Source organism: Mus pahari, chromosome 3, assembly GCF_900095145.1.
Source record: "Mus pahari chromosome 3, PAHARI_EIJ_v1.1, whole genome shotgun sequence".
Lineage (NCBI taxonomy): Eukaryota > Metazoa > Chordata > Mammalia > Rodentia > Muridae > Mus > Mus pahari.
Genome location: NC_034592.1, coordinates 51,742,939 through 51,760,843, shown reverse-complemented (window position 1 = coordinate 51,760,843; position 17,905 = coordinate 51,742,939). Strand labels below are relative to the sequence as shown.

The window sequence follows — 17,905 nt, the reverse complement described above, 5'->3', positions numbered from 1 at the left end:
TTTGAAGCCACTTTCTAGATAGACTTTATTGATGAACCATTGGGAAATGACTGAAATAATCAAACACTGATGAATTCTTTAAAAATTTATTGGGGATGATAGTGAATGCACCCTTGCACAACTGCACACAAGAAAAGGTCAGAGGACTTGTGGGAGTCACATCTGCCCTACTGTGTGTATCCTGGAGATCAAATCTGGGTCACCAAGGTCAAAAGCAAGCACCATTATCCAATGAGTCATCTCATCCCAAACTCTGCTATGTCATTAAAGTAAATAGTATTATTATGGAATCAAATTGGTTATTTTCTATATTAACAGGCCACTTTTATGTTTTGGATGGACAAAAAGATCCTTTACTCTGTGGAAATGGCTCCGATGCAGGGTAAGAAGGAAATAGTAAATAGATGATGATGATGATGATGATGATGATGATGATGATGATGATGATGAGATAAATAATAATACTAATGTAAAAGAAGTGGGAGAAATGCCATCTATGTAAATAATGAAGAATGACTGTCTGTCTAGGAAATGTAGTCTCTGAACCATAGATGATTACTGGAAAAAGAATTTTGAAAATTCTTAGAGAATAAACATAGTCACACCACCACACTGCCAGATAGAGAGCCAGCTAATTAGAAAACACACATACTGAGAAATCTGCATGCTACCATTGTCCTCAGCTGTATACATAAATCAGCCCAAACTAGAAATAGGTGAGATGTCTTTGCAAATACACACATAACCTGTTGTATGCACATATAATGAAACATTGTCAAATGAGAAATGAACCCGAAACTCATGTTCATATATGAGAAAAAAAAGAAATTCAAACCTGAAAAGTCTATGCACTACAAGAATCTAACCATGTGATGTCTGAAAAGGACGAAACAACAGAGATGAGCAGGGTTTAAAGGGACCCGTGATGGGGAGCAAACTCAGTGAAGCACAGTGTATGTCAGGTGGGAAAAGTCCTCTATATGGTTCTGTAACCATAACTGCATAAAGCTATTCTCAAGTCATGGAACTCAGATAAAAAATCATTGATCGAGCTTTGGGAGGTAGGTTTAGAGATCCCACAATAACATTTAATATATATATATATATATATATATATATATATATATATATATATATATATATATATATCAGAAAGAATTTAAAGATAGCATTAATACATAAAACAACCTCTAACATGTGAGGTAAAGAGAGCAGTGGTGTAAAATTTCCTAACTACTTTAGGAGGTGTGCAAAGCCTGTGACACTGGGAGAAAAGAGCAGTTGCCTAGCAATGAAGTGTTTCCCACAGTATTGTGAATGGCCAATCCTGACACCCCTGTACGTCATATACACAAGTGTTGAACAGTCGAGGAAATGGAGCTCTATGGTGGGAGCCAGTCTGCTCACTGTCAGAGAGGAAAGTTACAAACAAGCAACAGGAAAGGTCTAGAATGATCCTTGTGCTAATGAGTTAGAGTTCGAGATAAAAGAGGTTCTTCAAGTGCATCTCACTATAAACAAATGGTTACATGTAGACATATTTATGTGCTTATGTGTGTGCACATCACAAGTTAAAATGCACACACATACCTTCTTGTTTCATCAGCTGAAGGAGGGGCCAAGAAGTGCTAAGGGCTTACTAGCAATAAATGCTGCCTGCCACCAAGCCTTTGGTTTCTGATACTGTTCTCCATAAGAACTAGAGCTACCAGAGGAGTGCTTGAGTCTAGCTAGCACTTGCCTCGGGAAACAGAAAGAGATTAATTTGAAATGAACGGGAAGATTAAAATGTGCTAGTGGGTGAAAAGAAAAACGAGGTATGAAATCATGGAGGTTGTCTGTTACAAGTGCCAATTCCAAGAGTTCCCAGAGGTCAAAGATGGCCATCTTTAGCAAGAAATAAAATATCACTCAAATTATAAAATAAATACCCATGAAAACTTAGAGACTACAGACAAATATCCCATACAATAAAGTCCCAGGTATATTTTTGCACATACCATCCCTTTAAAGATTACCACTTCTAAGCTGTTAAATATTTATGGCACATTCTCGCTCTATTCCAAAGAGTAGAATCTAGAAAGGGAGGAAAATGTAGAGTTAAGAGTGGAGAAACCTATCTGGGACAGAAGGGTGCTAAGGAAAAGCTGACGACATCAGCAACGACCTTACTTAACCGTGATGTATAGATACCCAAACCAGAGCGTTGTGATGCAGGAAATACCACTCTCATCATTTCCCATAAGATCACATGTTCTGAAACGTGAGGTTATTTTAGACCACTGTACAGAACGGGATAACAGGTGATCTCCCTGACTTATTTGTCACCTTTTGATGGTTTCTCCTTCTTAATTTAAAATGATTGATTCTTAGCACTTTGTAAAGAGTGAATAAGGATGACATCAGAATGTCGGGCTGATCCCCCCTTGCTCTTCTAAATGGCCCTAAATTTGACTCTCTTGCTCTTCCTTTATTTATTTATTTTTTTTTTCTTGGCTTGTGTCTCTAACAGATTACACCTGTGAGCAATCAGTTAAAGTGTTCTGGGAATGAAAGCCTCGTCGCGGATGATGGCTTTTGACAATTCCCATAAATAAAGGGTGATTGGTAGAAATAGCTGCACTTTCTCTTCCATCCCCACCGTTGCTTCTTTCTTTCCCAGACAATGTCCAGAAGGGTACATCTGTGTGAAGGCTGGACGAAACCCCAACTACGGCTACACGAGCTTTGACACATTTAGCTGGGCCTTCTTATCGCTGTTTCGACTCATGACTCAAGACTACTGGGAGAATCTTTACCAATTGGTAGGGACTAAATGTACACAAGTGGGATTTGTGTTGATGTACTCATACAAAATACTAAGTACTACTTTATAACACTCAAAGGCACTAACTAAGGAAGTCACAATATTAGAGGGAATGGCCTTAGAGTCCTCCACATTCTCTTCTTCTCCCCTTCCCTCCTCTCTCCTTCTCTCCTCTCCCCTCCCCTCTCCTATTGCCTCTCCCTTGTCCTTATATCACTTACACACAAACTCATATATACACACAATGTAGTAAGTTTGATAGATAAAAGACCTTTTGCCTATGGGTTTCCTTCTGGAAGTATAGATATTTAAAAATAAATACAGAAAAATCATATGGGGAGTTTCTTATATGAAGTATATATATTCACACATATACACAAACGTGCATTGTACAAATGCATATGTTATTATTGTTTATGTGTATATAAACAATATTTAACTAAATCTGTAGACTGGGGAAGCATGGCATTTATAATGTTGTCCTGCTTTTGGAACAGTAATAATGATGCGTTAATGTAGATTAAACAAGTACTATTTTGAAACATATTTATGTCAAATGACATGGCAGTCAGACTGCTGATAGGCTGATTGGTATGTTTGTGTGTACGTATTTGTTCATTTTAACACCAAAAACTATTTGGTAAAAATAGTTGGATATTAAAATGCATCAACCTCCTGATTTCTAGCTATTGCAGTCTGATTTTTATTGTGGGAATACTATAGTAAAACATTAATGAAATTATTGCTTTTCTACACTAGACATTACGTGCAGCTGGGAAAACCTACATGATCTTTTTTGTCCTGGTAATTTTCTTGGGCTCATTTTATTTGGTGAACTTAATCCTGGCTGTGGTGGCCATGGCCTATGAGGAACAGAATCAGGCCACGTTGGAGGAGGCTGAGCAGAAAGAGGCAGAGTTTCAGCAGATGTTGGAGCAGCTGAAAAAGCAGCAGGAGGAGGCTCAGGTACTGAGTGATAGTTGGCTATTGCTCTTTTACTTTCTTGCTAGGGATCTTTGCCTGTTGTAACTGAGCTGGAGCTACCATTTTGTGTTGTATGTAGCTACTGACATTAGAAGACTCCAATCTCCCCAAATTTAAAAATGTTCATAAAATTGGAGTCAAACTTTTTAGACATCATAAAGTACTTAGCTACCAGGGTGGTATTCATCAAGGATGAAGCTTATTATGAAATATTCCTCACAGAAACTGAGGGTGTGATTTAAGAAAAACAATTAAGATTTCCAACTACTAATGTACCATTTCAATAGTAACCTTTGAAGCTGTGTCCTGTAGATAATTTATCTCTAAAGTTTTCAAGAACCCTCTGAGAATGACTGCTTTTTTTATAAGGCTGCCTTGGAGTTTGTATATTCTATATTGTTGTTTAAACTAAGGTACCAGAAAGGCATCTGAAATTAAGCAACAATGTTTTTTTTTTCATTGCTGAAGTTTATTTAAGCTGGAGATATAGTGACTGAAGCATTCATTCTTTAAAGAAGTGGGAACGCAAGATTGGGTTAAAAGGTATGGGGTTGCACTCTAGTTACTGCAAGAAGAAGGCTGTAGGCAGACATACAGGAGCCTGACCAATGTCTGTTACTGTGACCATTCCTCCCTCCATCCCTTCCATCACTGATAAGGCTGGGCAAGGCTAGTCATTTCATGGGCCTTGATTGCAAGTATTTCTTTACCGTTGTAATTTGTATTTTTCTCACAACTAATGAAGCTGAAAACCTTTCTGTGTTTTTCTTTTTCTTCTGTGCCTTTCTTTTCTGAAGGGTGTGCTGAAATCTTCAGACATTTCATCTTCTTCCTCTCTTTGGTTTGGCTTTGTTTTCGTTTATAAGGTTGTTTATTTTCTTACTGAGTCTGACATGCTCATTATGCACGATAGGCACAAGGCTTTGACATATGTATGCTTGGCTGGCGCTGGTTTTCCATTCGTCTGATAATAGGTTTAAAGCAAATGGCTTTATTTTTCATTAAGTAGACTTTATTACATTTCTTTGATTTTTTTTTTTTTTTAGATTTAAATCTTTTGGTATGGCATCTAAACTGTTTTTAAATAAGCACCTCAAATTTGTCCCCAAAGCTATACAACTTTCCGCATTACCTTGTGCTCAATTCACGTTCTAAGTGAATGTGTGTGTAAAATGTTAGTTGTATATATTCTGTTTTGTATACATAGGGAGGTTATTATTTCAAACCCATATAGGAAGTAAAATATCATTTCTCTGCTAAATTGACTTGGCATTTTGTCAAAAGCCAGTGCCCATATGTGAACCTGGTTGTATACTCTCATCTGGCTAGCTGATGTATTCGTTACAGTGTCTCTTACACCAGCACTGTACTCTCTGAACTGTTATATGTTTATATTAAGTTTTATAGATGACAGTGTTATACTAACGTCTTTTCAAAGATATTTTGATTCTTTGTAGTTTCAAATGAGTTTTAAAATAAGCTTCTCTACTTCAGATTAGATAGTTTCTATCTCAATATCTTCCAGTTGACCATCTTTGTCTCTATCGCCTAATTTGCTGTTAATTTTATCTAGTGTACTTTTTATATCAGACATTGTGGCTATCCCTGAGTAGTATCTTAAACATGTATAGTGCAGTTATAGCATCACTTTAATGTCTTTGTCTCTTGTCTGTTTCTGGTTTTAGAATGCTTTGATTAATTGTTTGTGTTTATCATGTGTTTCTTTGTTATTTTTCCTTTTTAAAGTTCTGAAAATCCTAAATTGAATTCTAGAAAGTTCATTTGGGAATTGCCGGGTATTTTTGTATTTGTGTAAAAATCCTTGGTCTTTGTGATGAGACAGCTCCAACATGAATTAGCAATTTGATATTTCACATCTTCTAACATTTGAAGATTTGGCAGATAGGACCAGATTTAACATAAAGAGGACTGACTAGTCACCTACAACTGCATGACCACCCTTCCTAAGTACTCCACTCAATGTTCTTGAAAATAAAATTCTTATCAATCCAAGTGGTCAGTACATGAATAGCTTAGTGTGAGTGGAGGATGCCTTCTCTCTGATATTCACCTCAGGAACACCTCCCACCCCACCTCACCCTGAGAGAGAGAGAGAGAGAGAGAGAGAGAGAGAGAGAGAGAGAGAGAGAGAGAGAGAAAACAAGAGAGAGAGTCTTGGTACTCAAGGTGGATCTCAGAAGAACTCCATAGTTCTTTCTTCTTTAGCCCTTTCCTGTGAACCGTAGCCACCTCCGTTAGCCTGCATTCTTAGCTCCGCCTCCCCCACCCAGGAAGTGTACTGAGATCCCCTTCCACTGCACTTCCATCTACAAGGTCAAGATTGTCTAACTTTCAGCACTGAGGAGTTTTGGTGCTTTACCATTTCCCAGTGTTTTAGAACACCTTGACAAGAGCTTTAGGGTCTTCAGGACCATGATTTTACTTACCTTTTCATTTCATTTATTTTCTCAGGACAGGGCAAATCTAGCTCCTGCAACTGGACCAGAAGTAGAAGCCCATGTAAAACATCTCACCTGCCAGCGTCTTATAGCTTGTTTATTTACTTGTTTGTTTCAGATGAATAGACACAGACCTTTTCATTATCATTTGGATTACAGTATATAATTGGGATTATAGAACCAAAATTTAATTTTTCAACAATTTTGAGTTACTTGTAGGTGCAACATTGATAACACAGTTTAAAGAGTTTCCTCTGAGATGTAGCCACTTTGTGGTAAAAATATGACATAAAAGTAAAATGTACAGTGTTTTAAACTTGAGAAATGAAACCCTAAGCTAGTTTTAGACTATTATAAATAATAAGAGTTTAAAGGATCTGGTTGTCTACCTGATGTTTAAATCATCTAAAATGTGCCATTCTCCACTAAATTATCAGTTTTTTGGATTGTAGCAGCCAGATCAACATGATTGAATATAATGTTAGCTTTCCATCGCTTAAAACATAGTTTAAGGAAGGGGGCACTGGAAATCAGAGTACTAAGTCCATTTTAGTGTTTTATTGATAGCATGGTTACTAATGATTGGTGAATGATGGGGAGAGAAATGAAAGCTACTTGGTGCACCATGAGGTTGTGCGTACCTCAGTGGAGCCCAGGCCTTTCCAGTACCTGGGAACCTTTAGAACCTGCCCTCTAGCCAATGACCACATGAAACACAGCATTGCTTTTATCTGTATTTAATGTTTGTTAAGGACCCTGTAGGCTTACTTGTTTTGTAGAAAAGAAATGTACACAGCTCAGTGGATTTACAAAATCAAATGCAAGTTTTAAAAAAAAAATGGAAAAGGTAACATTACCCCCAAAGTACTCTATCCTCAATCCCTATAATTATTCCCTGTATTTAATTAGTGACTTTTAAACTTCAATATTACCCAGTTTAGCCTATTCCAGGCTCATTAAATCTACTGGGAAAATATTAGAGAGAGCTATAGGACACAATTTCAAATCATGATGCTTAGTAGATCTATTACAAAATGGTAGACTTGAAGCAAGTCTTATGTCTTTGAATAGATTTTTAACTTGATTCATGTTTAAAATGAAGAATTAGTCATGTGATTATATTTTTAAGGACTGATAGATATAGTATAAATTATACAGTTTGAGTCATAAAGAATTGACCTAAGAAAATGTCACCTACTCAAACATTAGCACTACCTTGTTATTGATTATAAGTGGAATTTAGGATGTTGTGAACGATTGGCTATTAATCCGAGCAAGCAGGAAGTTGGTGGTATAAACAGGTGCAGGGACATGAGCGATGACAGGAAACATCTGCCATTGAGGGGCCAAGCTCTGAGAGTCGAACCAGTCACAGCTTTGAGCTGATGAGTGACATGGAAAACGTGTTGTGTCAGAGGTTGCTTTTGTTGCCTTAAAAAGATGTTTTGGTTTTGAATTGTTTGAACTGCTACTGAGACTAAGCAGGGAAATTGTGTCATATGCAAAACAAACTCCAGAAGTGATTTCAGTAAATGATAATTTCAGAACCGTGGCCAGAGGGTATTAGCGCTACTTCCTACGTTTTCAGGGACAAACAAGTCAATAAATGATCAGCTCTGGCAGTTCTGTGTATGTGTCTCTATAGGGAAGAAAGGAAAACTAGTGCTTTATTTAGTTAGAGCCAAGATACATGAGAATTCATTCATTCTGCAATACATATTATATACCTCATATGCCTAACACCCTCTGTGCTGTAACTTGCTATCAACAAGTGCTTTATTGACTTGCTTTATTGCATAGATTTGGTTATACTTACAGCATCTTCACTATTCATCATCTGTCTGCGTAATTTAACAAATGATGGACAACCAAGAATTCAAAGAAATATTGACTACCTTACTATCATACCAGGTTATAAACAGCTAAATGCTACGGAAAGGTTTCAGTTACTACATGAAGGCCTTGCCTCATATCAATGCTTAAATCTGGGACCCTTCATAGGCTCAGTGCTTAATATAAACACATATCCAAATTCAGGATAGGACTCAGGATCCAACAGCCCACTGAAACCTTGCTGATCCCAGAAAAGCTGCAACATGGTGTGTTTCAGTTTAAGGCTTTTTATTTTAGTGGACATAAAGTTGAAAAAAAATTACTAAAGAGGGCTTGCTTCTTCTCAGGAAGGGACAAAGCACACAGCGATGACAAAATTTGTTAAATGGGTTTTACCTGTATCCCTTTCTGAAACATAGTGTCCCCACACACACCTTTCTCACACAGCCATCCATGAGATCTTGAAAACCAAGGCTAAGGTGTCCCCCACTCTACACCACTGTCAGACAGTTGATTGTAAGATGCCTTTTAAATCTCTGCTTGGAGAACATTCGCTGAGGGCTTCCTAGGTCAGGAGGCACACCAGCCACTGTGAAGGAAAGAGCGAAATGCCCATGTGACTTCCAAGAGGAAGATAGGGGGAAACTGGTAGATACATTAGAACTATTTATACTTGATAATGGCACATGTAAAAAATATGACCAATATTTTCCTAATTTAAACTTTTCTGCTTGGAGCTTCTGTTTAAAAACAGGAACATCCTTAATGGGCACTTGGCTCGATAACACGTTGTGTTGTTTCATATCCTTGCTACGTCATGGTTGAATCATTTCCAGCCTAAAATTATTATTCCTACAATAAAAAATGCAATACTTTGCCATTTTTTAACTACAGATCTGGCTTTGTTTCATTGATAAATCCAGAAATTAAAAATTTGTAAGAATGCATGATATGGAGATACACAAAGAGAATAAATGAGATGTCTTCATACTCTTAAGGAAAAAATAGTGAATGGTTTATTGATATGCTTATCACTTATAACATGAAAAACTTATAAACATTTAAAATTTTACAACCAAAAGTGACATGCCGAACTGTCTCAAATTAAAACATAGGGTTAGGTATAACCCAAGCCAACGATGAAAAGGAACTAGCCGGTCCATGATGGCCCTTCCATGTAAGGTAAAAGAACCAGACTGAAGGTTTGGGTTGGGTTAGGTTTGGGATGAGACCCATGTAGCCCAGGCTGGCTTCAAATTCCCTATCCTCCTTCCTCTGCCTCCCAAATGCCAGGGTTACAAATGTATGCCACAACACCCCAAGCTTTAAATGTCACAAAATTCAAAGGAAAGCAAACAAATGAAGCAGGACCACGAGTTCATTCAGGGTCACAGGGAAGAGGATTTGTCCCTGAGAGAAGAGGGACGGCGGTCAAAGAGGATCTACCTCGGAGGAAACAGGTGCTTTTAATGTAGGCAAGTTCTTTCAGATCAGCAAACCTCTCTTGAACTACCCTCCAGAGAATTTAGTATTAAAGGCCAGTGCAGATGCTACGCTGGGCTCTTCTTGCTTTAATGCACATCGTGTTATGCCCTTTAAAAAGGTAAACGTTATTGTTAAGTAAACCAGAATACAGGATTCTCTCTGTTGATCACAGGTGGCAGCACTCCGCCCTGCATTCCGGCTCCTGGGTGTACTCTTAAGTTTCTTGCCTTGATTCTCAACAGGCGGTGGCAGCGGCCTCGGCAGCGTCCAGAGACTTCAGTGGGATAGGAGGATTAGGAGAACTTCTGGAGAGTTCTTCAGAAGCTTCCAAGTTGAGCTCCAAGAGTGCCAAGGAGTGGAGGAACCGCAGGAAGAAGAGGAGACAGAGGGAGCACTTGGAGGGAAACCACAGACCCGAAGGAGACAGGTTTCCCAAGTCGGAATCAGAAGACAGCGTCAAGCGAAGAAGCTTCCTCTTCTCCCTGGATGGGAACCCGCTGAGCGGCGACAAGAAGTTGTGCTCTCCCCATCAGGTATCGGGTCTGATGATCTGTAAATCACTGCATCGGGTTGTGATAAGATCTCTATACTGTGTCCTTGGCATGACAGGGTGCTGGCACCATCGAGTTATTTAAGTATCTATCATTAATTGCCTTAGAATGGGATTTTGAAAAATCGATTCAGGCAAAACTTTAAGATAATTGCCATAGGCAATTGCCTTACAATTTTGAGAGCATATCATTGATTTTTATTTTTAAAGTATAGCCAGTTTCTCAACATATTTCGCTGGGATTATATGGGAAGCCTCTATTCCCTTTTCTCTTTTTAAGTACCCTGATAAACTTGGCTTCTTTATGAAGCTTCTGCTTTGACTAGAGGAGATGGTGTTATAACATATGTATGAGTTCTGGAAAGGAGTGTCTCAAGACTTGCTTGTTTCTTTAGCATAAACACTCAGCTTAGGAGTCTCCATTGTCATGGCGTGTTACACAGGAAAGAAGAATTACAATCTAACTGCTCTTGAAGAGGGAGCATTAAAGTTAGTGAATTAGTGGTGGGAATTACAGCCAACCATCCAATTTACAGTAGCAGTTTTAGCATATCTTTTAGGCCACAGACAACAAAGTAGTTTTGACTTTTTTTTAACTTAAATAAGGGTTACAAAATTCAAACAGTAAATAGTACTGAAAACCAAGATAAATGCCATTGTACTTTGGGGTCTATTTTGTCTACTAGTACATTGTGTGCCATAAATTACAAACTCTTCAAATTCTATTAATTTACCCCAAAACTGTATACAATTGTCCATGCCTTGAGGGGCATATCAAACAACCAATTTAAAGCAAAAACGAACAAAAATCTGTAAATCAAGCACAGAGTATAGCATCCTCTTAACAAGGAGCAATACTTCAAGGAAATTAATAATGGCTGTCATAAAACATGAGTGGCAATACTTAGTAGAATACTTAACTTCTTGAGTAGAATATTTAATTTCTTGTTTTGATATCGCTCACTTTTAGGCAGGGTCTCACTCTATAGCTCAGACTATCCTTGAATTCATAGCTTTAGCCTTGAATTCATTGTTTTAAAGAGCTACATAAGCAATATATAGGAATCCTATGTAGTTAAGGGAAAATTAAAACTGATGACTTCTAATGAAAGAGATTAAAATAGTGTTGAATGGTTTCAGTCATTTATGAAGGCACATGAATATTGATTGATATGTTTGCATGACAACTGTATGTCTTTTGAAAGTGAGATTATTTCCTTTTCTTGTTAAGCACTGTCTTGGTTTCTTTTCCAGTAGCTGTGATAACAAAAGTACCGTAAGTGAGAATGGGTTTATTCTGGCTTATGGATCCAGGTTATAGTCGGTCATTGCAGGGAAGTCAAACGGGAGCTGGAAACAGCTGGTTCTGTGTCATCCATAGTCAAGAAACAGCCATAATTCTTTTACTTGCCATCCTTTTCTCTTTTCCTTCAGTGTAGGACTCAATCCATGCATGGTGCCACTCACACTTGGGATTTTTTTTCACTTTGATTAACTCAAGATAATCCTCTACACAAATATTCAGAGGCCCATTCTCAAGGAGATTTAAGATTCTATTAATTTGAGAATTAACACTGATCATCACAATTGCCATATAGCTAATAGAAAGCTCTCTAGATGTTGAGAATTCCTTATTGAAAAACCAGATTCCATTCACTGATATAATGGAACTTTACTCTAAAGGTTGATACAAGAGTCATGTCAGACATGTTGCATATTATGTTGGATGATGATAAATACTGTGAGAATGGGAGCCGTATAATTGATGATAAAAGTTTAAGTCGGATGGTTTGAAATGATATTCTAAGATTTTGGAGGGTTCAAGGGAAGAAGATATACCATGGGACCCCCTTCCTGGTCCAGTGGGAGGGATGTTTCGAAATCTTTATGTGAGAATACGCTCGCAACTCTCACAGAGCAATGAGGCTTGGGTAGTTGGTGCTGGGAGTCACAGAGAGGAAAGTATAGAAGGAAGGTAGCTGGTAGTTAATATTTGAACACTAAAAGCAAAAGTAGTATGTGCATTTGAACAATTCCTTGTGTAGCTGTAGATAAATGGTTGAAAGATGACAGATGATGCTGGCATAGTTGGGTAGACCTTCAAACATAAAGGAAATACTGATGAGTGTTGAATCTCCAAATATAGCTGAAAAAGAAGGCATTAATACAGTACGCTCGAGCAGTTCCATGCCAGAGACTCTTCAGAGTGTTTGCATTGTAGGGGTCAAAAAGCTTTCTCTTCTATAAAAGAGAGCCTGGGAAGGCAACAGGGACAATAAACACTAGTCAACTGGGCATACTCTTCAAAACAATATGAATCTCCTGCAGTAAAATCCGCTGAGAATATCAAAGCAGAGAAACCATTAGTTATGGGCGCCCTGTCTTCTTCCACTGATGTGTGGATTAGAATGTTATTATTCATTTATTGCATTATTTATTTTTACATGCATAACACATAGTCATTGAAAATCATGAAACTAGCTAAATATATATAATGGAAAGCTTCTTCCTTGAGACTTTTATCCCTGTTGTTGAACGCACTGGGACAGAGTATTTTAAACGAGGGGCTTATAGGTATTACCATATATAGTTGCTGATGTATTTAAGTTGAGAGGTGGCACAAAATGAGTGTTTCCCCACAAATACCCATTCTACAAAATCTACTAAAACACCTGTTAATTCCCTGCCTCTTCTTCATTGTTCACAACCATGTTGGATTTGGACCATACCAGGTTATGTCACAAAGAATCAGAACTTTCTCTTTTATTATTGAAATTTGGGAAAAAGTCCACACACACACACTTACCTATTTAGAACAGAGGAAAACAAAATGAAGCCAACACCTGTGATTTATGTTCTGAGAGGCATGAGGCGAGGAGAAATGGTCCTTTAGTTCAGCATAAAAGCTTTCTCTAGAAAAAAGCTTGCCACAGCTGCGGGTATTCCCTAACTCTGCCGCTTCTTACAAGGGTGTTATTTTTGGTTTATTTTCTCTGAATACTATTTTTGTCATCTTCTTTTTCTGGTTCTGTTGCCTTGAAAGCTGTGCCCACACCCATTATTATACTTTCTACAGAGTGAAAAGAAGTTCAAATAAACTCAAAGATCTGGACTGCCTCTGAAAAATACCCAGCCATAAAAGCATGCCAGTTTAAGGCATGTTCGGATATGTTATAGATGTAAAACCATATCACATACCCCCAAGGATCGTAACATAGCGGATTCTCACTTCCAGAGACAGTTTTAGAATACAGATAGATTAAGATTAATATACTTAACCTCCCTAGAAATTAATGTAAGTTGTACCAGAGAGAAATGTAGTTTACACTTCTCTGGGTACAGAATCTACCTGAGTTTAGAATTGGTTGGAAGGTGGCTTGAAAATCCAATTACATAATCACATTTACTATGCCTTCACTCTGTGTGTGTGTGTGTGTGTGTGTGTGTGTGTGTGTGTGTGTGTGTGTAGCAAAACATCAGAGAGAGGGTGGTTTATACAGATCTGCATTTTGACATATAATCTGGAGGCTGGAACATGATGGTGGTTTTTGAGAAAGCCTTACCAGGGGAAGGGCAAATGACCTCATTCAGAAGAGATAAAAGGGGAACGAACCCTGTGATGTGTAACTCAGAAAAGCATTAATCTATTCATGAAGGCTCTATCTCTAAAGACTGTCCCATCATGAAATTGTGTTTCCAACAAATAAACTCTTGGTACATATAGTCAAATGTACTCAGAATTCCAAATTTAATTCCTCAAAAATACAGTTTCAAAGTACAGAATGCTTTGTACTTCCCGTTTCAAAGCACTTAGCCTCCTATAGCCGATATTTTATTATATATGTCAAGGGTGGGGTTAAGTGTGTCAGCATTCTTAAAGCGAAGGGCATACCTTTTAAGTCCTAGGATAAGAAGTCAGTCTAATGGTTGCTTGGCACTGGTTTCACGCTCCTGTTTGAACTGGGTGCTGTAGAGACACAGTACAGTTTCAGCACACCCTACAGCTACGGGGTCCTGCAGAGAGTCTACTCAACAAAAGACACATTTCAGAGTGAAAAGTTCCTTTTAAGAAGTTCCAAAGGACAAAGGCAGGCATCTGGGGAAAGTTATACACATACCAGTTAAAAAATGAGACCCAAGACTAGGCTAATTAGGCAGAGAAATAAAAGAGAGAAAACAAAACCAAACTGAATCTGAATCTGTTTTTTCCTGTGTTTTCTCCACTAAGATTATATTTGGTTTTATACCGGAGGAGGAAATGGAAGCACAAATCCGTTGCTGCCGGTGCTTGATTAAGGAATTAACATATATACATATATGTCAATATATTAGTATAGATTAGTCTCTTCTGTTTTGATTTGATTTGTTTTTGAGAGAGAATCTTGCAATGCTGCAACACAGACTGACCTAACGTTCTCAATCTTCCTGCTTCTGCTTCCCAAGGGCTAGTACGATAAGCCTGTGCCTGCCGCCATATTTCAGATGTGGTGTGTGTGTACGTGTGTGTGCGCACGCGCGCGCGCGCGCGTGTGTGTGTGTGTGTGTGTGTGTGTGTGTGTGTGTGTGTGTGTGTGTGTATGCGTGTATGATTATAGTGATGCGAAGAGAGTTGGGGCAGGGAATAAGAGAACAAGAAAGGAAGCAAAAAGAAATACTATTATTAATGATGGGGAGAGCAAGCAAATATTCCATTGCTTGACCAGGCATGTTTTTAGAAACTATCACCAAAGTAAAATTAATCCTGAGTTATTCAGTGCAGTTCAAAATCCATTCAAAGAGTCAAAGAAGGATATAAGCTATTTTCTGGTGTTAGGGAACAGCTTATCGCTGTATTTGTAAATGTGTATAATAAATGTGTTTGTAGCCTAGTGGGATATGCTTGCCTAGACAATGCTGAGCAAGGCAGGGTTACATTACCCACCCCAGGACGGGAAAAAAAAATTAAGGAAGCCCAAGGTGTCTTTATTTTGAATTACCTAGCTCTCTTTGCTGGAATTAACACGAAGTCACAAGAATCACCTTCTTTGTTCCAGTCAGTCCTCTTATATACCTTGGTTCTTTAAGCTAGTGTTAAATCCTTAGGAGGCAGAGTACCACACAGGGCATTAAAAATCCTCTCACATTTGCTGTGACACACAGACCCTCAGATCAAGCGAATCTCTGATCGTCCTGTTGGAAATGGTTAGAAAAATCTAGAAGATAAGTTCTGTGACACGCTTCCCATGTGGATAGAGACAAACGGGTCTAGAGACCTTCCTGGTAGAAGCCAGAGGCGAACACAGATACAACGTTATCTTTTTCAGTACAGTAGCTATCAAGGTGATGATTTAAGGATTTTTAGAATTCGATATAAATATTTAGAATCTGAACAGTCTCGAGGCAATTTTTTTTCCCACGTTGCATGCCTTCAGATCCCAGAGCTGAGCAATAAAAGTTACCTCCTACTTATATACCCCCTCCTTCTCTCCTCCTAGTGTAATAACACTCCATCTCACAGTTTGAGGGTGAAGTGTAGATGAAGTGCTTGTGAATTTCGTCAGTGGTGAATCTGGAGTCTTAGAGTGGCGTGCTTTGTAATGAAATGTATTCTGACATTTGCACTGTGGTCTTCAATATAAAAAAGGAAACCTTTGTGTCCCTCTGAATTCCATTTACCTGTATTTAAGAAAAAGCGGACAGCAACCCAAAAGCAAACAGTTCCTGCAGTCTTAAGATTTGTATTAAACAATTATGTCCCACCCTGCCCCCCCCCCCCCCCCCCCCCCGTCCCCGATCTCTTCCTTCCTTGCTTTCTCCTCAGTCTCTCTTGAGTATCCGTGGCTCCCTGTTTTCCCCAAGACGCAATAGCAAAACGAGCATTTTCAGCTTCAGAGGTCGGGCGAAGGACGTGGGGTCTGAGAATGACTTTGCGGATGATGAGCACAGCACCTTTGAAGATAGCGAGAGCAGGAGAGACTCACTGTTTGTGCCGCACAGACCTGGAGAGCGACGCAACAGTAACGTTAGTCAGGCCAGTATGTCATCCAGGATGGTGCCAGGGCTTCCAGCCAATGGGAAGATGCACAGCACTGTGGATTGCAATGGTGTGGTTTCCTTGGTGGGTGGACCCTCAGCTCTTATGTCACCTACTGGACAGCTTCCGCCAGAGGTGATAATACATAAACCAGCTACTAGTGACTCTTTACTTCAATTGGAAAAAACAAAAACAAAAACAAAAAACAACAAAAAACAGGCATGGACAGATGAACCTGTTCTGTGATCCTAATTCCTCCAAATGAAAGTGCTTAAAAGTAACATGATTAAGTGAATGAGAAAACAAAACAAAAAACAAACAAGCAAAAAAGCAAGACAAAACCAAACCCAAACTCGACTTGTATGCAGCTAACTATTAGCTTTTTAGGTTAAAAGTACTCAAAATTTAGAATCTGAGATAAAGCACAAATCTACAACTTCGGTAGATTTATTACAAATACAATATAATGAGCACTTTCACAACCAAATCTTCATTATTAATGTTTCCCTTAAATTATATAATCATCCATCAGGTCTTATTCTGAAATGCTTGTATTCTTAAAATTAAATATTGTAATGACAAATGTATTGACGATGGACAGTTTTAGACATCTGTCGATATTATAGAGCTATTTGAAAAGAATATTCCAAAATAAAATGTGTTGATGAAATGGCATATGGAAATAAATCTCAGGAAAGCACACACATTTCATTGTACATCTGTGTTTGTGCATGGAAAAAATGGCCCATATATGTCAGTATGTCAATATAGCCTCATAGAAAATAACCCAGCTTGAGACTATATACTACTATTTAGTTTTGTGGAAAGATTACCTATTCCTCACTGCTATAAGTTAAAGAATAATTTGTATTTGAATGAAAAAACTAATTACAGCATGCTTATAAAAAAAAAAAATTCCCTCCTAAATGTTGCCATGTTGTCTAAAAATGCTTGCGTAAAATAGTTGCTTTAGAGAATTGCATCTAGCCAATGAGCACTTGTCAAAGGATCTGTGGTCTTTAAAAGAAAACATGTTTATAGAATATGATAATCTATTTAATATCTTCATGTCTTATCACTTGAGATTGTTACCTGAAATAACTTGCACGAAGCATGATTGTCCAGAGAGATGCTATATATTCTTGTGTTGTCAATGGAGAAGGGTGGTTTGAGCCATCAGTATTTGGTTTGCAGGGTACCACCACTGAAACGGAAGTCAGGAAGAGAAGGCTAAGTTCTTACCAGATTTCGATGGAAATGCTGGAGGATTCCTCTGGAAGACAAAGAGCCATGAGTATAGCTAGCATCCTGACCAACACCATGGAGGGTAAGATGCAGACTGTGAGAGCCTACATTGCATTGACTGTCTGTTCCAAACACAGGTTCTTTTTGCATTCTCATGGATTTTCAAGTCTAAAATTGTAATGTGTGTGTGTGTGTGTGTGTTGTGTATGTATGTATTGTGTGTGTGTGAGAGAGAGAGAGAAAGAGAGAGAGAGAATACATCTTTCATATTGCTTATAAAAATGAGTATTAATCTAGTTCTCTTTCACTTGAATTTTTACTTTGCCTGTAGAGTGGCATTCCCCCCCCCGCTTGATTTCATATCATTGAAGACTTTTTCTAGTGTTATATTACCCAACAGAGAAAACCCTTTCTTCTTTCAGCCTGGTTGTGTAAAGGTCAATGATGTCAGGGTTAGAGAGGGACAGCAATGAGTTGAACAAAGCCAAGCCTTTGTGTTCCATTCAACTGAGGGTCCCCAAAATGCACCT

The 17,905-nt window shown here is 38.3% G+C and overlaps 1 protein-coding gene across 5 annotated transcripts in view; it reads left to right on the top strand.

The window, feature by feature from the left end:
• Positions 1-17,905, top strand: part of Scn3a (sodium voltage-gated channel alpha subunit 3) — a 106,739-nt gene that overhangs the window by 41,415 nt on the left and 47,419 nt on the right. For 2 of the 5 annotated variants that reach the window (XM_021192861.1, XM_021192863.2), the window contains exons 8-13: positions 319-382; positions 2,663-2,804; positions 3,566-3,772; positions 9,810-10,100; positions 15,918-16,118; positions 17,325-17,457. In XM_021192861.1, the coding sequence (XP_021048520.1) occupies positions 319-382; positions 2,663-2,804; positions 3,566-3,772; positions 9,810-10,100; positions 15,918-16,118; positions 17,325-17,457 (1,038 nt within the window). Of the gene's footprint in view, positions 1-318; positions 383-2,662; positions 2,805-3,565; positions 3,773-9,809; positions 10,101-15,917; positions 16,266-17,324; positions 17,458-17,905 lie in introns of all 5 variants that reach the window. The other 3 variants (XM_029536043.1, XM_029536045.1, XM_029536044.1) reach the window with 3 other exon arrangements.